Source organism: Gopherus flavomarginatus, chromosome 2 (genome assembly GCF_025201925.1).
Source record: "Gopherus flavomarginatus isolate rGopFla2 chromosome 2, rGopFla2.mat.asm, whole genome shotgun sequence".
Lineage (NCBI taxonomy): Eukaryota > Metazoa > Chordata > Testudines > Testudinidae > Gopherus > Gopherus flavomarginatus.
Genome location: NC_066618.1, coordinates 216,101,173 through 216,128,669, shown reverse-complemented (window position 1 = coordinate 216,128,669; position 27,497 = coordinate 216,101,173). Strand labels below are relative to the sequence as shown.

At 44.6% G+C, this 27,497-nt stretch overlaps 1 protein-coding gene and 1 long non-coding RNA gene across 3 annotated transcripts in view; one reads left to right on the top strand and one right to left on the bottom strand.

Moving 5' to 3' along the window:
- Window positions 1-5,987, top strand: part of LOC127044430 (uncharacterized) — a 48,530-nt gene extending 42,543 nt beyond the window's left edge. Inside the window, exon 3 of the long non-coding RNA XR_007772492.1 lies at window positions 5,553-5,987. This is a non-coding gene — a long non-coding RNA (uncharacterized LOC127044430). The remainder of the gene's footprint in view (window positions 1-5,552) is intronic.
- The window catches only part of MIB1 (MIB E3 ubiquitin protein ligase 1), a 118,411-nt gene extending 91,311 nt beyond the window's left edge, over window positions 1-27,100 (bottom strand). The window contains exons 1-4 of one of the 2 annotated variants that reach the window (XM_050939205.1): window positions 26,830-27,100; window positions 8,879-9,050; window positions 4,929-5,058; window positions 1,746-1,850 (exon numbers count right to left, since the gene is read on the bottom strand). In XM_050939205.1, coding sequence (XP_050795162.1) covers window positions 1,746-1,850; window positions 4,929-5,058; window positions 8,879-9,050; window positions 26,830-27,058 — 636 coding nt within the window. In that variant the 5' untranslated portion in view covers window positions 27,059-27,100. The remainder of the gene's footprint in view (window positions 1-1,745; window positions 1,851-4,928; window positions 5,059-8,878; window positions 9,051-26,829) is intronic. The other variant, XM_050939206.1, reaches the window with a different exon arrangement.
- Window positions 27,101-27,497: the final 397 nt, after the last annotated feature.

The window sequence follows — 27,497 nt, the reverse complement described above, 5'->3', positions numbered from 1 at the left end:
TGGCTGTGTTCCTCTAACCAGCACCGTTCTGTTTGAGTGCAGGCCTTCTTCCTCCCAGTTCCATGCAGTAGAGTCCACCACACAGTACTGCCTCAAGTGCTGTTGATGCTTCTCTGAACACGTCCTTTTAGCAGTGAATCAATTCCCTAGGCACCATGAGATAGCTGCCCTAATTTCCTCAAATTAACATATAAATATGGTGTAGCTGTAGGTGTGGATGCACAAAGGTGGTTGTGATGGCAGCACTAAACCATATTTCTTGGTATCTTTAGTGATCATGTCCACTTTCTGGTCACAGAATTGTAGCTAAAACTTGTGTGGACAGTGCCCGTTTGCTACAGACAATGCTGAAGCTCAGTTCTGTTTCCATCCACAGTTATAACTGATAAACATAAACACTTTGAAACAAATAGTAAGTTACTGAAGAAACTGATTTATAGCAAGATAAGTTTTAAATGTACAATGTGAAAAATAAACTGTCAATATAGAAAATTAAAGCACATTTGATACAAAAATGGCAATGCAGTTTTTTTTAATTGAAACTTCTTTTTAAAAATGGGTTACTATTCTTTATTAAATGGCCGATCATCTCTGATTTGTACAAAGTAGTATCTATCAAAGAGGCTTTCACATACTAAACCATTCTATTTATGGTTGGGGTATTAAGAGCTCTAATATCTATTTAGCTGATATTGTAAGAATATTGATAATTCCCCCAATTATAAATATTCCTCTTTGAGAATATGAACCTGTTCAGTCAATTATGAGGTATAATCAGATTAAAATCGGATGGAGAAGTAACAAATGCTGTATTTTGATTTTGTCTTAAATTAAACTAAACTTGATCCTATAAGTGCTGATACGGTGCAAAATTTACTATTTTTACAAAAGCTGCTTTGTCATTCTGTTAAATTTAATTCTTGTTGCAGGAATATGACAGAAGGACATTCTAATGTAAGTCAGTATATCTCCCTTCTGCAATATATAACCAAGAAAAAAAAACTAACAGAAATGATGCAATGATAATGCTCATTAATATGTTTTAGCAGTTGACAATCAAGGAAACTTTCGTTGGTCCACACTAGAGTAAGAGCATATAAAAAGGAAACAAAGATATCAACAGAAGTCTCATGACCAAACCTGACCCACTTTTTGTGCTCTTGTTATACTCTAAAAGTTGTGAAATCAAAATGAGAAACCTAGTGCTAAAGTCTGAAGTACAATAGCTCCAAAGTAGGAAAAAAATACTCTAAAACTATCTGAAAATGTTTGGACTGTTCTTCACAGTGAAAATTAAATGACAGCTGTAAGACTTGCAGTGCTCTAATCTAGACACCTGGCATTTGTGGAGATTTTCAAAAACCAAATTCTGAGGCATTAAAGAAAAAGTTAGGGCCTTTTAAGGAACTTCACAAATAAATAGTTCTATTTTTTACCAATTCTAATTAAAGTAAAACATTAATGCCAGGAGGAAAATTGCATTTGTAAATGTAAATATCTGTTATATTCAGGCAGAAGCTAGCTCTAAAGTTTAAATGATTTGCACCGATGTTTAATAAACTCTCAGATCAGACTTCCTTCATAATACATATTCATGATCCATCCAGCTGTATTCACAATGAACTGATTAACAGCATGCAAACGGACAGAAGGATATCACAAAAGGAGAATAAAAGCACAGCGTAAGCTATTCTTACTACCCTCCCCCCCAAGTATTTTACCCTTTGTGTTGCTTTACTCCTTACCATGCCCTCGAAGCCAACTCTGTAAAGATTTTTAGCGCCATTGTCCCATAAAACATATGCTGCACTGTGTGGGCTTGATGCACTCCAGTCCTGGATTTCAGTTACCTATTGAATTTAAAAACAGAAAAATGGGTTACAAAAGTTTAGCAACATATTTTGAACTTTAAACTTCCTCCACCACTTCTACCTATAGTTAAAAGCATGATACAGAAGGGTTTACTGAAGCCTTTTTTTTTTAAACCAGAACTCCAGTTCCCCAATGCCATTTTATCATTTTCTACCAAAAACGTTCATACACCTTAATTAATGCTATCCCTAGGAAATAAACATCCAGATTGCCACTTTCATAAGATACATATTTTTCAAGTAAACTGGTTTAAAAATGGTAGAGAAGTACAAAATGAAATTTACTGGTTTACAATGCTTTTACAAGTCCTTACTAGAAAAAAAACTCACTAAAAATACCAAAAATGGCAACAATTTATTCTCAGCACTTGTTTTTGTTTTAAGCTAGTTTGGTTACATCAGGCTGGTAGCCTGCAGATAGTAGTCTGTATTATATAACCCAATTTTAAGTCTAATCCCAGTTTTTAAATATCAGGACAGAAGCGGAGTGAAGATGAAAAGATTGGGGGTCTCTATTTTTTCTTTGCATTTCTGAAATACTGATGCTATGTAACAAATGCAACCCTGAAGACGCATCCATAACACACAAGCATCTTTCTGAATGTACTGTCTTCATTGTCTTTCTCCCAACACTTATCCAAAAGCCTCTCTCACTATTTGCTGTCTCCCTCTTTTCTTAACGTAGACCCCATCCTGAAAATATTTGTTTTTGTGCTTTACTTTAAGCATGAAAATAGTCCCACTGGTTAAAGTTAAGCAAACAAGTGTTTGCAGGAGAAGGACCTAAAGTGCGTGAGCTCTTCAGAGCAGTAATGCCACCTTTGCTTTGTAACATGGCATAGTAATATATGGAGCTATGTGATTAAGTCACTCATCTACAACACCCATGATTACTACCACTGAAAAAAAGAAATATTTATATTTTTCAGGTTTCATGGGGGAAATGGTGAAAATGACTATTCCGTAATTAATTAAATTCCCATTTATTGCTTGTAAGTTCCTCTGTGTAGATTTCTCATATCAATCACAGATTTATTGTAAATTGTTTTAATAAATAGGAAAAGGTAATAGAAAAAATACAGAAATTGTCAGGGAGATATAGTCTCAAGGTGCAGTATCTGAAATTCCTTTTAACTTATGTTTTAAAAATTGGATTTCAAGTTTGTTGTTCCCCTTTAGTAATCATCAGATCCCAAAATGGCTAACTCCAGATTGTATATAGATTTTTCATAATACCAGAATACACAGTAACTATGTTTGCACAGCAAAATATTTTATTTAAATTATGTTTAGACCACAAAATAAATTTGATTCAATGCATCAATTCACTAAAACAATAAAAGTTATTCTCATTTTCTAGAATCTCTCTTTTATGTATGTTAAAGAAATTATACTAAGCTTTACTTTGTTTAAAATCCATATTTAGATCAAGTTCTTCTGGGCACATAATTAATTCTCCTGCATGTTTTCTACAGTTTGTTTCCTAGAGCAGGGTGGGCAAACTTTTTGGCCCAAGGGCCACATCTGGGTGGGGAAATTGCATGCAGGGCCATGAATGTAGGGCTGGGGCAGGGGGTTGGGGTGCGGCAGGGAGTGCGGGGTGTGTGCAGGAAGGGGCTCAGGGCAAGGGGTTGGGGCAGAGGAGAGGTGTGGGGTGTACAAGGGGGCTCGGCAGGGGGTTGAGGTGCAGGAGGGGTGCAGTGGGGGTTGGGGTGCAGGATGGGTGTAGCAAGGGGCTCAGGACAGGGAGTTGGGGTGCAGACTCTGGCCCTGCACCACTTACCTGGAGCAGCTCTAGGGTGGCAGAGGCGCACACCGGAGCCAGGGCAAGCAACCTGCCTGCCTGCCCTGGTCCCATACCACTCCCAGAAGTGGCTGGCACCACGTCCCTGAGGCCCATGGAGGAAGGGGCGGGGGGGGACACAGAGGGCTCCATGCGCTGTCCTCGCCTGCGGGTACCTCCTCCAAAGCTCCCATTGGCCACGGTTCCCTGTTCCCGGTCAATGGGAGCTGCAGGGGGTAGTGCGCATAGCCCTTTGCCCATAGCTCCCTGGGGAGCCACAGGGACATGGTGCCGGCCACTTCCAGGAACGGCGTGGGACCCGTAGAGCCATAGGGGTGGCAATCCTGCAGGCTGTACCTTGCCCACCCCTGTCCTAGAGTCATGATTTGTCAATTAACAGAACTGCATCTGATTTTATATTAAGTTTTAACATGCTGAAGAGATCTTTATTCCAAAACATCAGGCTAGCACATAAAACTTTCATGAACAAGTCAGTAATGTAGTACCTCCAACTAAAGAACTTCCAGAATTGTCTAAACTCCTAAAAAACCCCAAATCTAATACAACTGGAAGAGCCTCAAAATAATAGATTATAAAATAGAAACCTGTTAAGTAAGCACTTACATTTTAAAATAACCTGCTGAGCCAGTGATATACAGAGCAACTTGGTTTGTCTGACAGCAGTGAAGAGAAAGCAAAATCCCCTGTTGTGAAGGTTGATTGAGTGGGTATGTCTGAGAATGTTAGCTTTTACATGAACTCCTGAATGGTCCTAAAGCTCACCCAAAATATTTTCATGAACATTCCAAAAACAGGGAATTGAGATAATCTGCAAGTCTCATATTTTCAATTTTGATCATTTAAGCTCAAGACTACATTCTGTAAGAGTGGTCCTCAAACTTTTGTACGGGTGACCCCTTTCACACAGGACGCCTCTGAGCGCAACATCCTCCACCCCCTTATAAATTAAAACACTTTTGAAAATATTTAACACTATTATAAATGCTGGAGATGAAGCAGGGTTTGAGATGGAGGCTGTAGCTCACAACCCCCCATGTAATAACCTGATGACCCCTTCAGGAGTCATGACCCCCAGTTTGAGAATGCTTGTCCTATAATAACTTACAGCAGCATAAGTGGTACCCATTTTAAAACAAACGCTTTAATGGTAAACAACATTATGTTTCAGAAATTTAGAGAGACATAATCTAAGCACTTGTTACCCATAAGTAATATGTGATGTATTTTCTTATTTAAGCCATTTTCATTTTTACCTTCCCCCTACGTCCATTGCCACCATCTTGATCTTCCCACTGCCAATCAACTCCTCGTACCACCCTGGCACCTGCAAAGATTCCTCTTGCTGTAATTTTCTTGGATTTACGACGAGACTCTAACAGCACCCTGAAGTTAAAAATCAAATGACAAGTTAATAAAAGCAACACACAAGAGGTCCTGAAATGGAGCATTTAACCAACACTTAACATTACTGAACATTAAAAGATCCCACAAAATTAAAAGAACTAGGAAATGCAGGGTTAAGTGAGTAAGTTCATCTTTATGAGAAAGCTCAGCACATTGTACTGAAAATTCAGCATTCTGAAAAGTCACATGGTGAAAAGCTCTTCTTTCCATGTCTAAATTTTACTTTTTTGCAATTAATATTTTAAGTAATATTAAGATTATTGGATTTGTATCTCCTGATAATACATTTTATTGTTTTGGCAGTACGATGCTAACACCTACATACGGGTATTATCAGATATTGTTAAGATCAGTAAAGCAGCATTTATAAACAATGTATTTTTGCTCCTGTCAGGGCTCACTCTAAGCAAATTTCAAGATCTACGTAAATCTGTATTTTCCTCGAATTCTGTATCCTCTTTTTATTCTTGCAGTTATTGTGACACCCTGGCATCGCCATTTTCATCACTGACATATAATTTTGGTATGTTTTGTACAAAGTATGCCTTGTGAGGTATCATTCTAAAAGTCTTGATCTGCTGAATGTTAATATCCTGTTGGATAGTATGTGCTATCACGTGAAGTTATGAAGTTTTGCTGTGTGTGAGTTACTGAAAGATGTTGTGAAGTTGGAAGCACCCACAACAAGCCTTTCAGGTACAATAATGAAGAAGCTAGCCAGAGCTAATGGCACATCAGCAAAGACAACGGCCATGCAAAAGGCTTGTCCTCACCAGGGGATGCTTCAGACAGGCTATGGCTAATGGCTGCCATGACTCATCAAGCATGCATGGGCATGTGACCAGACCACATGATACTCAACTCCATTTTGATACCTGTATTTTTGCACAAACTGGGCTGGGAACTTGGCTTGGAACAAAAGGGGTTCCCACCTTACGGAAGAAACTATAAAAGGAGGAAGTGACATCACCAAGAGGCCTCACTCCCTCTATAACTCAATACCTGGAAACACTTGAGAAACAAAGACTGAAGTGGGGGAAGTGCTAGACCCAGGCTAGAAAAGAGGATTCCTGCCTGTGTATAAAACATCTACAAACTGCTTGTACTATCTAACAAGATGAGACACTGTTTGTCAAAACCTGTGTATTGTATAAGATTTAGATTGCGTTTCTGTTTATTTGCTAGGTAATCTACTTTGATCTGCTTGCTGTCACTTATCACTCAAAATCTGTATTTCTGTAGTTAATAAATCTATTTTATAATTTTTACCTAAAATAGTATGATGTGAGTGAAGTGTGAGGGGAAAAAATTGCAGCTCAGTTAACAAAGATTTTGTGCATATTCCTCTCCACATCGATGGACTGGACAGACTGGGTAATAACTTTCATATACTGGTCACATTTTTGACCAAGACAGGAAGATATAGCTCTGGCATCCTAGGCTGGGGAGCTTGGCGTATTTTGGCTGAAGCCTCTCTATCGTTGGTGCATGCATTCATGAACACAGCTGGGTGTGGCTCCTGCCCGTGGATGATGGTTTGAGTGCAAGCTTGGAAGGCTTTGCACAGTGTGAGGAGGGAGCCCAGATTAGTAAAACAGAGGGCTCAGTTGTACTCCAGTACCAGGTGGCACCCCAGGTGGCAGGACCCATCACTGTTATATTTTGGTACCAGGCTATTATTCCCCCTTGTTTTCATATTGGACGTCATTTGACAATTTTTTTTTCTTCCTATCGCACATTTTGGAATCCTTCACTCAATATTTCAACTTGTCTTCCATCACTCTTATTTTTCTGTAGCGCAAAACTGTTCTCAAAATCTCTTCTCCTGCCCACCCTCAATTTTCTGCAGAATGTAAGTTACATGTCCCCAATGGATCTGCCTGAACACAGTACTTCCTTGACCCCAAGTGGAGGTAGGGACAGACCTGAACAGGTAAAATTAAAATTCTCTCTGAAGAGCCACCATTCTGAATGCCCATACTCCCCCACTCTGTTCCCTAAAAGTCATGATGACATGAAGCCTGAGATTTTTGGCAGACAAAGTATATCTTTAATCTAAACAGAACTTTAGATTCCTCCTCTCCACCCCTACAGCTCCGCAACCATTTTAGGGAGAGAATAAAACTCTCCTGCTGAATTTATCACAGCCAGCAGATGAGAAGCCACAGAAAGAATAAGCTGCTACGGCAAACTACGCAAACAGCAGAGCAAAAGTCTTCTTAGTGATTCCTTCTACTTTTTCTGTCCAGTGAATGAATGAGTGTGATGAGTCCATAAAGAGATGTTTTGTTTGGAACAGAATTTTAGCCTTCTGTCAAAAAACTTTTAAAATGTCTACAAAATAAAGATTTATCAATAGTAGATTTGACATCAACATGCAGCTCACCATACTATTCTGGATTCAGGAATTAAATTGGCTGAGCTCTCAACTTACTCCATTATTCTTTGGTGAAGGTATCTCTGAACACTTCTTTTGAACCTTCTCTCAAATTCCATGGAAAAAAAATTAAATATTTTCAGTTTATTTTTCACAGCTAAGGTGGATCCAACAGCAACAAGTTTCTGGAAGCTAATGGAGCCTTTCTGTGTATATGAGCTACATCATCAAGGGAGAAGTCAAACTGGGCTACAGGAAGAAGCTAAGGGGATGAGCATTAAGAGGCCATAAGTATATGGTGAGCCTATGGATTGCTATCACTGCTTATCTCTGAAAACAAGACGAAAAGGGCATGTGCTGGAACAGACAAACAAACATTTTGGCTACATCAAATACCTCTTTTTAAAAGGGACTGGAAAGTTCAACTATTAAGCAATATAAAGACGACAAATTCTTCCTATCAGTGCAATGGGATTTTAAACAGAAGCAGATTTGAAAAAAGAAATATTTGTACAGAAATCAATTTATCTTCCAGGTCATTTTCTGTGTTCTAGTAAATATTATTAAAGACTTGTGTTTGAAAAAGACATCTTCTCCCCACTGTCCCAACTTATCCTTTATGCCTCATCTTCCAGCAAAGTCATAATCCTGTTTCTAATTCAGATATCCTGTTGACATTATGTATTTTGGTGCCGGTATACTACACTGGTACAAACATCAGAAATGCACAGATAGGTGATTTGTTAATAAAACAATTACTGTTGGCATTTAAGTGGTCATGGTTGGGCTTCAAAGATAAATGAACAGAAAAATACACTGCAGACTCTACTGGACACTCTGGAAGATCAAATGTCATGTCTCTCCAAACATATACTTGCGATGTTAAAGCTCAGGCATGAAAAACACTATACTTCATGTGTATGTTTCAGAAAATATATGAAAAGCAGTCTCAGTCTTTCACAGAAAGAATGAAGACTTTTCATTGACATTACTTGTATATGAAACTTTTTCTTTCAAGAATACACTGTTCTGCCTTCTTTCCTTATCACAACCAGAAGTACAGCTAGTGAATTAGGACTCTGACACAGTAACAATACAGAATGCTGTAAGGAAAAAGAAATACTGAGTTTGACACACCATAATACTCAGCACCTACATAATAATTTTAATTGTAAATCTCATAGCATTTAACAAAGGGCAAGTACCATATTCCCATTTTACAGAGAGAAAGCATGACAGAGGTTAGGTGACTTGTCTAAGGCTGCAAAACAAATCAGTGGCAGAAACAGGCACAGAATCTGTGTCTTGAGCAAATACGTTATATTGCTAAATTTACAGTAACCAAATTAGCAGTTAGAAAAACTATTTATCTACAATAAGTTACTTCCCCTATTTAAACTCAGGAAAAAACACACATTTTACCTTTCACTTCCTGGTGTGGTTATTCTATAAAAACGATGCCTCAAGTGATGTTTGTCCCCATGATAACAAACTGTGCATAAGTCATAATTTGTGCATTCAGCACATTTCCATCTGATGCCAATGATTGGCTGCTGTCGACAAGTATCACACATAGTTCCATCATGCTTGATACCTATGAAACAAGAATGTGACAACAGTATGATTTTTAAAAATACTACTTAGATCTTTATTGCCATCCAAAATTAAGTTAAATGTATTGTCAAAGAATACTTGAGCAAGTAGGGGTTCAGTAGGGGCAACCATATTAGCCCATGCCAATCAAGGAATTATGGACTCGGGGGTGGGGGGAGATTTGAGGACTATCATTCATCTTTCTGGTTGCTAGTCCATGGCTGAAAGGTCCCTCCCTTCTCAACAATTAAATATATATTACAGACCACATTTATTTTTTTTCCCAGCTATATACTCAATACAGATATTCAAAGAGGAAAGATAATGAAGTTTCCCTTAACTTCTAGGGATTAAATTGTCAGAAATCCCCATCAAAAATACTATCTCTTGGAGAGTTTTAACTGTCAGGTTAATTCTCCATCAATGGATCAATAAGGAACTGTAACAACTATTGTGCAGTGACACAGTTTATGTTAAGGATCTAACAGCTGATGCTTTAGTGTGATTTATATTTAACATCCATAGGACAACGAAGGAGCTTAAATTCTGTCCATCTATATTTTTAACCACAGTTTGAAAAATGTACTTGCTCGTGACCAGTAGGAAGCTCTCGTGGACGACTGTCATTATTTCAATAGAATCTATGCTTTGATTATTAAAAAATTAAGTATCTTGCTCTTTTGGTTATTAAGGTAACTTGCTAAACCTGAACCACATGCAAACTGCTGGGGCGTTGTTTCCTAAGTCTGCCAAAAAAGAGCCCCAAAGTCTCTCCATATGCTCATAGCTTTTCCAAGCTATAGCAGAGCAAGAACCAAGCAGGCCTAAGAGTTGTCACTGCTGCTGTTCAGAACCCTGTTAACAGCAGTGAAATGGACAAGAATCAAGTCAGCTTCACTCTGCTAATGTTTAGGAACGTTATGAGCACCAGAAGCTATAAGCAATGGTGCTATTCAGTGATCAGGACAACACAAAAAATGGATGCTAGAGGAGGGTTAGAGTAGCAGAGAATCCCCCCCGTTACCCAGCCTCAAGACAGCTAGGCACCTCTGACGTTAGAGAGGAAACAGACCAAAAAAACCAAAAGGTTCCTTCTCTTGCCCAGAAGGAACAGTGGTTTGGGAGTGACGGTTTCAAATTTATCAGCCACCTGCTAGCTAGATGCTGATTTGAAAGATGGAAACAGTGTGCAAAGTGGCCACAGTGGTAGGAACCAGTACTCCTTTTACCAACAGCTGGGAGGAGGGGGACCACAAAGGCGAGGAAGAGAACTGCCTTCCCATCTGGCCATTGCTCCAAGGCAAACATCCTCTCACCCCATCTTTTATCAGTCTTTGACTATAAAGATATATAGCAAATGTCTAAGCTTGTGTGTGAAGATTCCCACAGCCCAGGAACAGTGGAAAACAGCCATAAGGCTGCCTTCTGAGGACCCGCTTCTACGTCCAGGTATCGGAGGCATGTCATTTTTATCACACTAAATTGTAAAAATGACTCAAAAGCACCAAGCTCATTATTTCCTATTTTGAGGTCTTAATGGAGTGACACTGTCAATTCAACAAAGTGAATAAAAGTGAATCCTTTTTGCTTGTAGAGTCTACAACATCTCTAACCACTTACTCTTCTGCCTCTTATATCATCCCAGTGCCTACCTCAAAGGGACTTGACAGAAAATAACTGATTTTTTTCCCTCATTCCTTGGTAGATCTAAAATCATCCTCTCTTCAGAGACTATTTCTTCTTCCTTTTTACATCCCTGACTCAGTAACCCCCTTCACAGTCAAGATTGCATCTTGTTTAGTGCAATACTGAAAGTTAAAATAATGATCGCCAAGAAGCTACCAATTTATACGCCATGGGAAAGGGAAAGTTTTGGGGGGCAGGCAGAGGGATTTGTCATTCTTAATTAAAGTTGGGCTACAAATGACTATTCTAGAAAAGTTGGGGGTAATATGCACCCCACCTCCACACCATGCAAGATACTAATCAGCACTACCAAGGAGAAGCGATACAGGAAGGGAGATAAAGAGACAAGACTTAAAAAAAATATCAAGATGATTCTGCAGCAAATGTGGGGGGATTAGCTTTAAAAAAATCCACAGTTTTAGTAAATAAACATATGAAATTACATCAGCAGCAGCATTCATCTGGTCAACGGTAATACAGAAGAAATACAACCAAAACACATGGTGTTATGATGAATCCCAAATATCTTGGCAATCCACAATTTTTCTCTTTGATTGAATCAAGCTGTCTGTTACTAGATCAATATAAAACATGTTTTATTCACTTAAATGAAAATAAAGTTTCAACAACTGAAATTATAAAATATTTAAGGCAGGACTTAACTATTAAGACAGGTGTAAACAAATGTGGAACACGACTCTTCAAGTTAAATATTTTTAATGAAGAGTCTGACATTTTAATCCAATAAATTATTTGTATTAACCATGTGTATATTCACAAGAGGGAAGCAGAAATTCACTTTAGAATTTTCACAGATAGAGGGTAGGGGAGTTTGAGGTGGTGGTCAGGGGATGGGGGTGTGGATGGTGGTTGGAGGGGAAACAGGGGGTTGAATGGGGGCAAGGGTCCCAGGACAGTCAGGAAGGAGGAGAGGTTGGATGGGGCAGCAGGGTGCAGTCATGGGCAGGGGGGGCAGTCAGGGGACAGGGAGAAGGGGTGGTTGGATGGGGCAGTGGGGGCAGTCAGGAATGAGAGGAGGGGTTGGATGGGGTGGTGAGGGTCTGGGGGCAGTCAGGGGACAGAGAGCGGGGGTGTGTTGATGGGGCAGGGGTCCCAGAGGGGCCATCGTGGAACTGAGGGGGTTGGATAGGGCAGGAGTCTGGGGGGGCAGACAGGAGGTGGGAGCCTGGCCATGACAATTTACGAAACCCGATGTGGCCCTCGGACCAAAAAGTTTGCCCACTCGTGGTCTAGACAATACCTTTAGACATGGAATAAGAACTTCATTTCAGAAGTCACTGAACAATCTTCAGACAACACTGAGTTTTAGTAAGCAACATTACTCTGGTCTGGAGTAAGACTGCTGATTAAGAGATAAAAGCCTCATTTTCTCCCATGACCCAGCAGGACAATTTGGCACTTTAACCAAATTTTCATTTTAACCAAAAACAGGTGCAGAAAGGCTAGGGAATTGCAAGATTTGATACCTATGAAGCATTAATATAACCTTGCAGTAGTGATTACAGTCTGTAACTACTACATCAAACATTTAAAAGTAGTAATTTTTAAATACAAATAGCATCTGTCAATTGCTATGTGCCTACAAAAGTATTTTGACAAGTGCACAGCCTGTGAGCAATGAAATCAAATTATTAAAGTCAGCGTTTGATATATATAACTAAACACATATTTGTAAAATAAACTATTTTGGAAGTCTAAATCTGTTTAGAGGTCTCACGTTTCTTTATGATTGACAGTAGGAACAGCTTTTGGCTTCAAGCACTTCAATCAATAGAATTGACTATACATTCCATATACATTCTAAAAAGCAAAGTCCATAGATTTCGTGGCAATCTGGTAGAAAAACCAGAAAGTTCCAATGTGGAAACAAATCCACAGTGTGTATTATACTGATAATTCCTTTTATTAGGTATTCAAAACAAGGAATGATTGTAAAATTGAGCTAGCACACTTGTAGTTATTTGAAAACCAACTGAATTTTTATTTTATAAATAGTACTTTAACAGTATATCCCAAAGAATTACATGACAAGCAATTTCATTTCAAGGTCCCTATGCATTAATCAAGATGAATTTCAATATTTTGAGATGAATAAAAATATCATTCCATGATTTTTGGTTATCTATCTAGCTGTAATGCACTTATTTCAGTGGTATAGTAGCCTGGTAGTAATGGTGGAGTGTAAAATGGGTTAATTTTATTATATATTATAATATATAATAAACTTAACTCGAGTATGGCAGTGCTCTTAACCTCAGCTGGCTGGCCTGTCGGGGGTACAGGTTAATGCTCAAGTTAGCACAATTCATCAGGTGCTAACTTAATCACTTTGTGTAGTTCAATATATTTCAAAAGTGTGGTCCTCTCACTGGAAGTAGGCTAACCTGAGAGGAGTTAACTCAAATTATCTACATTTGAATGAATTCTGCACTGAAGACAACTTTAGAGACACCGTCAACTCAAATTTTCTTAAAATTTAAAAAATGTAGTTTCTGATACGCCTCATTCAAACAATATGTCCTGCTTGGGTTTTCCCCGCACTTCTTTCCCATCCCTTAGGGGGTGAGAGATAGCTCAGGGGTTTGAGCATTGGCCTATTAAACCCAGGGTTCTGGGTTCAGTCCTTGAGGGGGCCATTTAGGGATTTGGGGATTGGTCCTGCTCTGAGCAGGGGGTTGGACTAGATGATCTCCTGATGTCCCTTCCAACCCTAATAATCTATTATTCTATGATTCCCTCTGTCCTCCACTCCCCCACACACACTTTTTTTTTTTTGGGGGGGGGGGAAGGTTTTTCTGTTCCTTTGCTGATGTTTATAATGGTCTTTTCAGTAAGGGACAGTGAGCAGACCCAAAACCAACGAACATGTTTGGGTGCACATCTCCCTTTGTGGATTCCTTCTCACTTGCCCCTCTAACAGTACTGAGGAGCTGATTCCCAAATTCTAACATCTCCCCACAATTTCTTGCTATTGTTTATATTACATTAGAGGCCACAACTGAGTTCAAGGCCTCCTTATGCTAGACAACAGACAATCACACAGTGAGAGAGTGTTTAATCTAGATAAGACAAGAAGCCAGTATAGAGGTGAAATGATTTACCCAAGGTCACATAGCAGGTCAGTGGCAAAACAAATTAGAACCTAAAGGTCCAGAGTCTTAATGCTGTGCCCTATCTGTTGATGAGACTATCAGATAATGTTTTCAGCTCTTACCTCAGGCTTGGTCTACACTACGCGTTTAAACCGATTTTAGCAGCGTTAAACCAATTTAACACTGTACCCATCCACACTACGAGGCCCTTTATATCGATATAAAGGGCTCTTTAAATCGGTTTCTGTACTCCTTCCCAATGAGAGGAGTAGCGCTAAAATCGGTATTACCATATCAGATTAGGGTTAATGTGGCCACAAATCGACGGTATTGGCCTCCGGGCAGTATCCCACAGTGCACCACTGTGACCACTCTGGACAGCAATCTGAACTCGGATGCAGTGGCCAGGTAAACAGGAAAAGCCCTGCGAAATTTTGATTTTCATTTCCTGTTTGCCCAGCGTGGAGCTCTGATCAGCACGGGTGGCAATGCAGTCCCAAATCCAAAAAGAGCTCCAGCATGGACCGTACAGGAGATACTGGATCAGCTCGCTGTATGGGGAAACAAATCTGTTCTATCAGAGCTCCGTTACAGAAGACGAAATGCCAAAGCATTTGAAAAAAAAATCTACAGGCTACACAGTGCTGCGTGACAAGCGTAACGGGAAGCCAGAGACTCAAATGGACGCTCATGGAGGGAGAGAGGGGGTACTGAGGACTCCAGCTATCCCACAGTCCACAGCAGTCTCCGAAAACTATTTGCATTCTTGGCTGAGCTCCCAGTGCCTGTAGGTTCAAACACATTGTCCGGCGTGGTTCAGGGAATAGATCGTCAATTTACTCCCCACCCACACGTGAAAGAAAAGGGAAAGAAATCGTTTCTTGACTGCTGGTAGAAGCGATGCTGCAGTGGTGAAGAGCAGTATCCACTCCTCTCCCCTCCCTGGTGGCAGACGGTACATGCTTGATAACTGCTGAATACCCCTGGCTGGCCTCAGGGGCGCCTGGGTAAAAATAGGAATGATTCCTGGTCATTCCCAGTACATGGTACAGAACGGCTGGTAACTATCTTCATCATAGCCACTGGGGGCTGAGCTCCATCAGCCCCCTCCCTTTCCTGTGTAAAGAAAAGATTCTGTCCTGCCTGGACTATCATAGCAGTGGCACACTAGGCTCCTCTCCCCCGCACCGCTTAATGTCCTACCTGGACTGTCATAGCACGGGGAGGCTGCCTCCCCCTCATTTTATCTCACTAACAAGTCACTGTTTCTTATTCCTGCATTCTTTATAACTTCATGACACAAATGGGGGGGACACTACCACGGTAGCCCAGGAAGGTTGGGGGAGGAGGGAAGCAATGGGTGGGGTTGTTGCAGGGGCACCCCCCGTGAATGGCATGTAGCTCATCATTTCTGCGGGATCTGACACGGAGCAGCTGTGCTCTCTGATACACTGGTTCTCTAGTACACTTGCCCAAATTCTAAGCAGGACTGACTCTATTTTTAGAAACTATAAAGGAGGGATTGACTTGGGGAGTCATTCCCAGTTTTGCTTTTGCGCCCCCGGCCGATCTCAGCCAGAGCACCCATGATAGCAGCAGACAGTACAGAAGGACAGATAACCGTCATCTCATTGCCAAATTACACTGGCAGCAGACGGTACAGAACGACTGGTAACCGTCTCTGCTATCATGCAAAAGCAAGTGAATGCTGCTGTGTAGCACTGGAGTATCGCCTCTGTCCGCGGCATCCAGTACACATACTGTGACTGTTTAAAAAAAAAAAGCTGAATGGGCTCCATGGTTGCCATGCTATGGTGTCTGCCAGGGCAATCCAGGGAAAAAGGGCGCGAAATTATTGTCTGCCGTTGCTTTCCTGGAGGAAGGAATGACTGACGACATTTACCCAGAACCACCCGCGACAATGATTTTTGCCCATCAGCCACTGGGCTCTCAACCCAGAATTCTAAGGGGCGGGGGAGACTGCGGGAACTATGGGATAGCTATGGAATAGCTACTCACAGTGCAACGCTCCGGAAATCGACGCTAGCCTCGGACCATGGACGCACACCGCCGAATTAATGTGCTTAGTGTGGCCGCGTGCACTTGACTTTATACTATCTGTTTTATAAAACTGGTTTCTGTAAAATTGGAATTATCCCGTAGTGTAGACGTACCCTGAGAGAGCCCCGCTGCGTCCCTTTCTTTCTAAATTCCTATTGCTTCCACACCCCAGGGAACTGTGACATGAAGAAGAGATTTACCATTCAACCCCAACTCCAGCTACCCCTTGGTTCCATGCAGGTGTTCTATTAAGAGGAGACACCCATTAGCCTAAAACTCAGAAACAACTCTACTCCTCTTTTATGGCAAACACCTTCAGGTGGAGCCTGGAGAGAAGCGAACATATGAGCTTCTCCCAAACAAGTGCATGAGAAATACTGTCATCAGGCTAACATATGAGACAAATTAATACTATCCACAAGTTATGTCAAAAATACAAAAACTGAAAAACAGCAACAAAAAAAGAGTGGTGAAAACTTCCACAGTCATTTGCAACTACAGTAGCTAAGAACTTTCAGATACATTTCAAGCTGACAATATTCCTTTGAAATCTACACATTGGATCAAGAACAGCAGGCATTCAAGGTGCCGATCCTGCAGACATAGGCCTTGGCTACACTACAGAGTTGCAGCACTGGTGAGGGGGTTACAGCGCTGCAACTTAGGATGTGTACACACTTGCACAGCACGGCCTGCGCTGCAACTCCCTGGTTGCAGCGCTGCTGTACACCCGGTCGAGCCTTGGGTGTAGAGTATCCAGCGCTGGTGATCCAGCGCTGGTCAGCAAGTGTAGACACCTACCAGCGTTTTTATTGACTTCCGTGGCATAAGCAGGTATCCCAGCATACCTTAGAAGCCTCTCTGGTAATCATGCAAACTCCACTGCCCTGGGCTCACCTGACCCCTCCTTTAAATGCCCCGGGAATTTTAAAAATCCCCTTCCTGTTTGCTCAGCCAGGTGTGGAGTGCAATTAATCAATCAATCAGCGACCATGCCTCCACGCACCAAACGAGCCCCAGCATGGACCAATGCAGAGCTGCAGGACCTCATAAGTGTTTGGGGAGAGGAGGCTGTGCAAGCACAGCTGCGCTCCAGAAGGAGAAATTATGATACCTATGGGCAGATATCGCCATCCTTGATGAGAAGGGGCCATGAACGGGACGCATTGCAGTGCAGGGTCAAAATTAAAGAGCTGAGGAGTGCTTACTGCAAAGCCCGTGAGGGAAATCGCCGCTCAGGAGCTACCGTCACAACCTGCCGTTTTTACCAGGAGCTGGATGCCATACTTGGGTGTGACCCCACTGCCAATCCTAGGAGCACGATGGAGAGTTCAGAGCAGGGAGAAGTGGGGGAGGTTGTAGAGGACGGCGACAGTGAGGCTACTGGCATGGAGGGAGACACCCCGGAGTTCCAGTACACATGCAGCCAGGAGCTCTTCTCAAGCCAGGAGGAGGCTAGACAGTGCAGCAGAAGGAAGTTGATGGTGAGGAAGAAACTGAGGATCGTGCTCAGGGTAAGTAGATTTTTATGTTTTGGGAGAGGAGGGTTTTGGTTATGGCTGCCTGCATGCATGCCTAAATGTGGAATAGCCCATTGATTTGCTCTATCACGTCTCTGTAATCTGCCTCGGTAATCTCTTGAAAAGTTGCAGCAAGAGCGTTTGCAATTTGCTTTCTCAAGTTGATCGGGAGAGCCACCGTGGTCCTTGTCCCGGTCAGGCTAACTTGTCCAATCCACTGTGCAGCGAGGGGTGGGGGGACCATGGCTGCACACAGGCAAGCTGCATAGGGGCCAGGGCGGTATCCACATTGCTGTAGAAGACCCTCCCTCTCTTCCCAGGTAACACGCAGCAGTGATATGTCTGGCAGTAGGAAACCCTGTTGAGAATTTAGGGATACTTGAGTGCAGAACGCCAGGTTCGCGTTTCCCCAGCCCATTGCGCTCTGTTGTTAACCCCTCCCCCCCCCCAGCACGTAGCCAGCCACGTGGTGTGCTCTGGTGTTATGCACCCCCCTCCAAGCAGGCATCCAGCACTGAGGTGCGCTCCGGTGTTCCCTACCCCCCCTCCAAGCAGGCATCCAGCACCAAGGTGCGCTCCGGTGTTCCCCAACCCCCCTCCCAGCACGTAGCCAGCCACGCGGTGTGCTCCGGTGTTATGCATCCCCCTCCAAGCAGGCATCCAGCACCGCGGTGCTTCCCCCCCCCCCACCAGCAGGACGGCGTGAACGCGGACCAAAGCCCAAACCCCACCACCCCACCACCACAAGCAGCTCACCACCTTCCTGTTCACTACTGTCCCCTCTTCAGGACACCAGCTACCTCCTGTACCCATTGCAGATAAACCCCAGTGACCCATTGGTCAATTCCCACTCCCAAGGGGAAATCGGGGGAAAACCACTCACCCCATTGCTCGCCATGACTTAGCTTCCCTGCCCTCTCTGTGTTATGTGAGGTATGTGAGAAGGATGCTACCAAAAGTCTAAAAAGTCCTTCACTGTGTGATAATAAACAATGTAGCCTCTGTGTATTACATGGTTCTATCTCTCTTTTTTCTAGTGACCTTGACTAATGCAGCCGGATCACCGGCCTCATGTAGATTGCAGAACTTGAGACGAAATCCCAGAAAATCAAAAGAGGAATTGATCAAATCAGTTATGAGTCACTACAACAGAGAAAGTAGGAAGACACAGGAATGGAGAGAGAAAATGTATGAATGGAGACAGAGTGTACATGAATGGAGGCAAACAGAAAGCAGGAGAAAGGAATTGTCTGCCAAAAAAACCGCAAAGCAGATGATAAGCCTCCTGGCTCGCCAAACTGAGTCTTTCGAGTCTCTCGTAGCCATGCAGACAAATATGTACCATTGTAACCCACAGCCCTCCCAAAGCCCTCTTTCTTGTTCCTCAGTATTTCCACAGAACAACTTTCTCCAGCAGCCAGTTTCTTATTACCCCCAGCTGCCCCCAACACCTGTACGATCACCTACCAGCCCTGATAACTATAATTCTTACCCTGTTCACTCCACCCCCATTATCCTGCAGCATAGTAATCCTGAAGTGCAGCAGACATTGAATAGTGATCAAAATAGGACATATTCAAACCTGTGAATGTACAGTCCACCACCCCAACCCCCTTGCCTTTTATGTACTGTATGTTGAATAAAGGATTTTTGTTCTTTTTCACTACGTTATATTATTGCTGAAAGTGGTAAATATTGTACACCAAGGTACAGCAAAGCACATCAAATGCATCAAACATTACTGTTGGCTCTCAGCATCAAATTGCTCCCTTAAAGCATCCCTAATCCTTGAAGCCCTTTCCTTGGCCTCCCTATTAGCCCTGCTCTCTGGATGAGCAAACTCATCCTCTAGGCGTCGAACCTCGGAGGTCCATTCCTCACTGAATCTTTCACCCTTCCCTTCACAAATATTATGGAGGGTACAGCACGCGGATATAACAGCGGAGATGCTGCTTTCCTCCAAATCTAGCTTCCCATAAAGACAGCGCCAGCAGGCTTTCAAACGGCCAAAAGCACACTCCACAGTCATTCTGCACTGGCTCAGCCTGTAGTTGAACCGGTCCTTGCTCCTGGCAAGCTTCCCTGTATATGGTTTCATGAGCCATGGCATTAAGGGGTAAGCTGGGTCTCCAAGGATCACAGTGGGCATTTCGATGTCCCCTACTGTGATCTTGCGGTCCGGGAAAAAAGTCCCGGCCATCAGCCTCCTGAACAGGGAACTGTTCCTAAAGATGCGTGCATCGTGCACCTTTCCAGGCCATCCTGAGTAAATGTCAGTGAAACGCCCACGGTGATCCACAAGCGCTTGCAGAACCACGGAGAAATACCCCTTGCGATTAATGTACTCTAATGCCAGGTGGGGTGGTGACAGAATAGGAATATGCGTCCCATTTATTGCCCCTCCACAGTTAGGGAAACCCATTTCTGCAAAGCCATCCACAATGTCCTGCACGTTCCCAAGAGTCACAGTTCTTCTTAGCAGGGTGCGATTAATGGCTGTGCAAACTTGCATCAGCCCCATTCCAACGGTAGACTTTCCCACTCCAAACTGGTTCACCACCGATCTGAAGCAGTCTGGAGTTGCCAGCTTCCAGACTGCAATAGCCACCCGCTTCTCCACTGGCAGGGCAGTTCTCAATCTCGTGTCCCTGCGCCGCAGGGTAGGGGCGAGCTCAGCATACAGTGCCATGAAAGTGGCTTTTCTCATCCGAAAGTTCTGCAGCCACTGCTCGTCATCCCAGGATTGCAGGACGATGTGATCCCACCACTGAGTGCTGGTTTCCTGAGCCCAAACGCGCCGTTCCACGGAGCTGAGCACGTCTGTTACTGCCACAAGCAATTTAGTGTCTTCACCGTCAGGCGATTCAATATCATCGTCTGACTCCTCACTGTCACTTTGCAGCTGAAGGAATAGCTCCACTGCCATGCGTGATGTGCTGGCAACATTCATCAGCAAGGTCGTCAGCAGCTCAGGCTCCATTTATAACAAAAATCGCAGAAATAGCGCTGTAGAATCACAATGCCGCCAAACTGCTCGCAATGTGTAGCAAAGCACCACGGGGCGTTGGAACAGGAAGCGGAAAGACCCTCACACTTCCTTCCCCTTCCCACAAGCCACAGCGCCAAAATGGGACGAGGTGCTCTGTGGGATAGCTGCCCACAATGCACCACTCCCAACAGCGCTGCAAGTGCTGTAAATGTGGCCACACTGCAGCGCTGGTTGCTGTAAGTGTGGCCACTCTGCAGCGCTGGCCCTACACAGCTGTACTAACACAGCTGTAACTACCAGCGCTGCAAAACTGTAAGTGTAGCCATACCCATATATGCAAATGCTTAATTTTAAGCAGGAGCAGGCCTGCTGATTTCAGTAGGCCCATTCATGTGAATGAAGGTAAGAACAAGCATAAACATTTGCAAAATCAGGATCCAAGACTAAAACACACACACACACTCTTTCCTTATTGTTTCTGTAACAATTCATAAAAGATTTCCAGCTTACATTTTTAAACCATATCTCTCCTGAATACCAAGTCCAATCCTACTACACCAAAAGGACACGTAGAACAAGAACAGTGCCACATTTAGAATAATGGGTATCCATCTCAAGTGTCCAATATGACCAAAGTTTTCTCTCTATTGCACATCTGTATTAACAATAAATTTAAATAAGTTCTGTGTTTCTGTATCTTATGAAGTCTGCTAAAGAAAATAACAAACATCATAAGCTTTCTACATCATTTTTCTTTGTATATATAATTTGGACCCTTGGCAGAATGAAAGATGGCCTTCTCCTCCTCCCACTCATTTCCTCTTCTCAAGGCAAAATGCAAATATAAGCCATGAAATGAAGAGGAAAACACTAGGAATTCCAATAAATCTGACTAATTATCCTTACTCTGGCCAAGTCCACACTAGAGCGTTAAATCGATTTAACGCTGTAACCGTCCACACTACAAGGCACTTAAAATCGATTTTAAGGGGTCTTAAAATCGATTTCTGTACTCCAGCTAAACGAAAGGAGTAACCCTAAACTCGATTTTACAAAGTCGATTTTAAGCTAGTGTGGACGGAAATCGAAGTTAGTGGCCTCCGGGAGGTATCCCACAGTGCACCAGTGGCCGCTCTGCACAGCTAAAGGAACTCTACTGCTGGCCAGGTACACAGGAAAAGCCCCGGGAACTTTTATATTTCATTTCCTGTTTGGCCAGTGTGGAGCTCTCAGCAGCACAGGTAACAATGCAGTCTCCTGAGAATAGGAAAAGAGCTCCAGCGTGGAACACACAGGAGTTATTGGATCTGATAGCTGTATGGGGAGAAGAGTCTGTGCTATCAGAACTGTGTTCCAGTAGACGAAATGAGAAAACTTTTGAAAAGATTTCTAATGCCATGAGGCACAGAGGACATAGCAGAGACTCGTTGCAGTGCAGAGTTAAAGTGAAGGAGCTCAGACAAGCGTACCAGAAGACCAAAGCAGCAAAGGGCAGATCCGGATCTGGCCCCAAAACATGCCGCTTCTACGAGGAGCTTAACGCAATTTTAGGTAACTGCGCCACGACAAGCCCCCCCTTGTCTGTGGATTCAGAGGTGAGGGTAGTAATCTCAGCCACTGCTGATGATTTTGAGGACGGCGAAGATGTGGAGGAGGAACCGGAGGAGGACGAGATGGCAGAGACCACACAGCACTCCATTCCCTCCAACAGCCAGGATCTTTTCCTCACTCTGACAGAAGTACCCTCCCAGCCCTCTCAAGCCAGTAGCACAGACAATGAAGCCGTGGAAGCGTCCTCTGGTGAGTGTACTTTTTTAAATAAAAACCATAGTTTAAAAGCAACCGTTTTTTAATGATTGATTTGCCATCAGGGCTTGCATGCAGTAGCTGGCATGAAAGTTACTGGAAAAGTCTGTTAACATGTCTGGGGATGGAGCGGAAATCCTCCAGGGACATCTCTATGAAGCACTCCTGGAGGTACCCCAATAGCCTTTGCAGAAGGTTTCTGGGCAGGGCAGCCTTATTCCGTCCACCATGGTATGAAACTTTACCACGCCATGCCTGGAGCACGTAATCAGGTATCATTGCATGACAAAGCCTAGCTGCGAATGGCCCCGGGGATTGCTGGCATTCAAGAAGCATAATTTCTTTTTCTCTTTCTGTTATCCTCAGGAGAGTGATATCGTTCATGGTCACCTGTTAAAAATTAATGTACTTTATTAAGGGGACAGAGATGACCATTCCTTCATTTCTGCTTTCTTGCTCCTTTAATAGAAAACCTTTCCTAGCAGTTAGCCATGTGGGGGATGGTAAAAACCTGCAAATTCCTACGGGGAGGTGTCTCTAAAGCATTTGGGCAGCAGGAATTATCGCTACTAATTGCCAAGGCAGAGGGGGGAGGGGGAGGCGTTAAAGTTACCTGCCAGTACAGCAGAGATGCAGATGGGGGGGGGGGGGGAGCCATTCACAATTTTCCTCTAGTGCTGAACCTTTCTGATGGCATAAGAAAAGAAGCCAGAGTTTTGCTTTTTAGCAGTCTGGCTGCAAAGCGTGAATGCTACCTGTTAATAGCCGGGGGTACAGGGTAATAAAAGAGGTTGCACGGTTCACTGCCATTTGACTTACCATGTCCTCCAGCAAGGTTTTTTGTACTCCCCTGACCTGTGTCTGTGTTGATCTCTGACTCCACAGCCGCAAGCACTAAATACTAAAAGAATCCTAAGGCGACCTTGTATTGAAGTTACATGTGCTACATACGGTGAATATTGTAGTTCACTGTGAAAGAGTATAACCATTGTTCTGTGAAATGTGTCTCTTATGATCCTTCTATCACTCTTTTCCCCCACTCACGCAGCTGCACATTTCTCCAGCCTCCCTTCTCCTGTCCGAAGGATAGGTCAGATAAGGAGGCTGAGGAAGAAGAGGACACGGGAGGAGATGTTCACAGAAATAATGGCAGTAACCCGCAGTGAGAGAGCTCATCTGGGGGACTGGAAACACGTGGTCGCAAAGTACAAGGAGGCTGCCAGTGAACGTGAGGACAGGAGGGACGCTAAAAATGATATGTGGCGGCAGGAAGATCAGCGGTGGCGGGCAGCAACGCTGGAGCTTCTTCGTGATCAGACTGACCTCCTCCGAAGTCTGCTGGAAGAGCTGCGGGGTCACAGAGTGCCACTCCAGCCCATGTTTAACCTTCCTCAGTACTCACCATGTCCCGTATCTTCCACACCCAGGCGTGTAAGAACGCGTGGGGGAAGGCTTTCTGCACCTGCCCACTCCACCCCTGTAGACAGTCCAACCAAAAGGCTGCCATTACATTGAAATGCCCTTAATGGCATTTTTCTTCCCTCCTATACTCCTCCCAAACCACTCCCAGGGTACCTTTTCATTTCTTTTAATCTTAGGACACGCTATTCAAAGGCAGTGGGAGGGTGGGTTGGTAACGATAGTAAGCAAGATGTTCTGGAAGGGTGGAGGGAAGCTCGCTTGCAGCAGCAGGAGTCAATACATGGGGGGGGTCAATCAAGGGGAAAGAAACACATCAGTCACACCGTACCCTGGCCCATGATGACACTCATTTTCAGGGCTTCCTTAATTGCCTTTGTCTTCCCTTCCTCCCTCCCTCCCTCTACTATCCTCCCCCAAAAAAACCCTAATTATGTAATTTTAATCACAGGCTTGTAAGAGCAAGAGGGACGGTGGGTTGCTTACAGGGACTGACTTTTAATAAAGAATACAATGTTTTCTACGGATAGTAACTTTATTTTCCATAAGCAAGCAGTTCTGGAAGGGTGCAGGGAAGCTAGCTTGCAGCAGCAGGAGTCAATACATGGGGGGGGGGGGTAATCAAGGGGAAAGAAACACAGCAGTCACACCGTACCCTGGCCCATGATGAAACTCGTTTTCAGGGCTTCTCTGATGCGTACCGCTTCCTGGTGTGATCTTCTAATTGCCCTGGTGTCTGGCTGTGCATAATCAGCGGCCAGGTGATTTGCCTCAGCCTCCCACCTCGCTATAAAGGTCTCCCCCTTACTCTCACAGAGATTGTGGAGCACACAGCAAGCAGCAATAACAAAGGGGATATTGGTTTGGCTGAGGTCTGAGCGAGTAAGTAAGGTTCTCCAGCGACCTTTCAAACGGCCAAATGCACATTCTACCACCATTCTGCACTTGCTCAGCCTGTAGTTAAACAACTCCTGACCACTGTCCAGGCTGCCTGTGTATGGCTTCATTAGCCAGGGCATCAAGGGGTAGGCTGGGTCCCCCAGGATAACTATAGGCATTTCAACATCTCCAACTGTAATTCTCTGGTCTGGGAAGTAAGTCCCTTGCTGCAGCCATTTAAACAGAGTAGTGCTTCTGAAGACACGAGCGTCATGAACTCTTCCTGGCCATCCCACGTGGATGTTGGTGAAACGTCCCTTGTGATCCACCAGTGCTTGCAGCACCACTGAAAAGTACCCCTTGCGGTTTATGTACTGGATGCCCTGGTGCTCCGGTGCCAAGACAGGGATATGGGTTCCATCTATGGCCCCCCCACAGTTAGGGAATCCCATTGCAGCAAAGCCATCCACTATGACCTGCACGTTTCCCAGAGTCACAACCTTTCGTAGCAGCAGCTTAATGATTGCTTTGGCTACTTGCATCACAGCAGCCCCCACAGTAGATTTGCCCACTCCAAATTGATTACCGACTGACCGGTAGCTGTCTGGCGTTGCAAGCTTCCAGAGGGCTATTGCCACTCGCTTCTCCACTGTGAGGGCTGCTCTCATCCTGGTATTACGGCGTTTCAGGACAGGGGAAAGCAAGTTACAAAGTTCAAAGAAAGTGCTCTTACGCATGCGAAAGTTCCGCAGCCACTGCGAATCGTCCCACACCTGCAAGACTATGCGGTCCCACCAGTCTGTGCTTGTTTCCCGGGCCCAAAAGTGGCGAGGAACGGGTAGAACCACCCCCATTACCATCAGGAGCTCCAAAGCGCGGGGGCCCGCGGTTTCGGAGAACTCGTTCTCCAAGTCCTCATCACTCTCGTCACCGCGCTGCAGTATGCTCTTCTGCATTTCTGTCTCATGGTTCAGCATAGACAGCACGAGAATGCGTGAACTGTTTACAACATCCGCGATCAAGGTTAAGATCTGACCAGGATCCATGCTTGCTGCAAAATGGCGTTTGCTCACTTCACCCAGTAAAAAACGCGCGAAATGGCTGTCTGCTGCTTTCAGGAAGGGAGGGGGTGAGGCTGTACCCAGAACCACCCACGACAGTGATTTTTGCCCCACCAGGCACTGGGGTAGTAACCCATAATTCCAAGGGTCAGGAAACACTGCAGGAACTGTGGGATAGGTACCCAGAGTGCAACGCTCCTGAAATCGATGGACGCCAGGGAACATGGACGCACACCACCGACGTAAGGTGCCCTAGTGTGGACGCGTAAAATCGATTTTATAAACCCTGTTTTATAAAATCGATTTTAATAACATCGATTTTAAGCTGTAGTGTGGACGTGGTCTCTGAACCAATCCCGTCCAGTAAGCCTATGCCCAAATCTTCATTGAAGAAAAAAGAAAAAAGCTAAGGCCACTGGGATTTTCCTTTTTCTGAACATTTCAATTAAAACAGGGGTTTTGGTTTGTGTTAGGCTGAACATTCCCTGCAGTAGGTACACCACCAAAATTGCTGCATAGTGTCGGTGCAAGAGAATGAGAGAGTTAAACCAACAGCTCTATACTCATTGTCCAAGCTGAGTGAATTCAAAATTCAAATAATAAAGTTTTTAAAATGTACTTGAGTGTTAACATGCTATGGCCGTTTCGAGAGCAGAAATAAAGGGAAATGTATGGTAAGTCAAATATGTTTTACATTAGATTATGTGTTTAGCTGTAACAAAGAGCTGCTATCAGACATCTTGCTGCCCTCAATACAAAGTAACTGAACCAGTTTGAGAGGTATTTTTAGAATAAAAAGTAAAGATGAAAGAAATTTTGGGTCCCCACCGTCTCCCTCCAACCCTACCCATTCCTGCAGAACTGTTCCCTATTGTACATTTACACATGCCTTATCTAAACAATGCTCCAAAACGTCTGTTAGTCTATAAGGTGCCACAGGATTCTTTGCTGCTTTTACAGATCCAGATTAACACGGCTACCCCTTTGATACTTATCTAAACGAGACTTAAAAGTCCACAACAGAGACGTCCAAACTACTTCCTCTACAGGGAGGGCCAGCTTACAATGCCCTGCGGCTGAAGTTCATCCCATCAACTCCAGTGGGAGGATTTCGGACCCTGAAGAGGGGAAGAGGAAGAAACCACTGGTCCGGTCCACAGCCCACCCGCTCTCACCGAGGACCCCAGCCCCCCGTGCCCTCTGCCAAGTGGGGCGAGACAGAAAGGAGCGTCCCGTCCCCCCTTACCGGTGGGCGCGCTGTCCAGGATGCGCAGGTCATAGGCCCCGGAGCAGCGGTAATTGGCCGCGGTGCCGTTATCCCAAACCACCACCACCTCCTCCGGGCTCTCGAAGCTGCGCACGGTGCCCACGTGGCCCTCGCCGCCGTCCTGCTTCCCCCACTTCCAGTCCGGGCCCCGCACCACCCGGGCCCCGACCCCCTCCACCATCACGCGGTTGTTCCGGGCGCTGCTCATGCCGGGGCCGCCCCTCGCGCACGGGCCCGGTGGAAGGACGCGGGGGCCCGGCCACGGGGGTCGTCTCCGCGGGGGCTGCACTACAGGAGGGGAGCGGGGCCTCTCCGCTTGGCCGGGGCCGGGGCCGGTCGCTCTGCGGGGCGGCGGGGGGAGGATGCGGCTCACGCAGGCTCCGGCTCGAGCCGCTCGCCAGCCACCTACACGTCCTGGGGGCAGGAGCGAGCCTGACGCTGCCTCATCCGCTACATCCGGGCACCGCAGCGGCCGGCAGCCGGGGGGCGGGGAGATAGTGAGACCACCATCGCCGCCTCATCCTCTGGCCAGGAACACACACGGCGCATGCGCTGCCGCCTGCGGCTCGTGACGCATGCGCATCTGAGGGCCCTGTGCGTGAAAGAATGGTGCCACACAGGAGCGTGACGCTCATCAGCGCCACCTA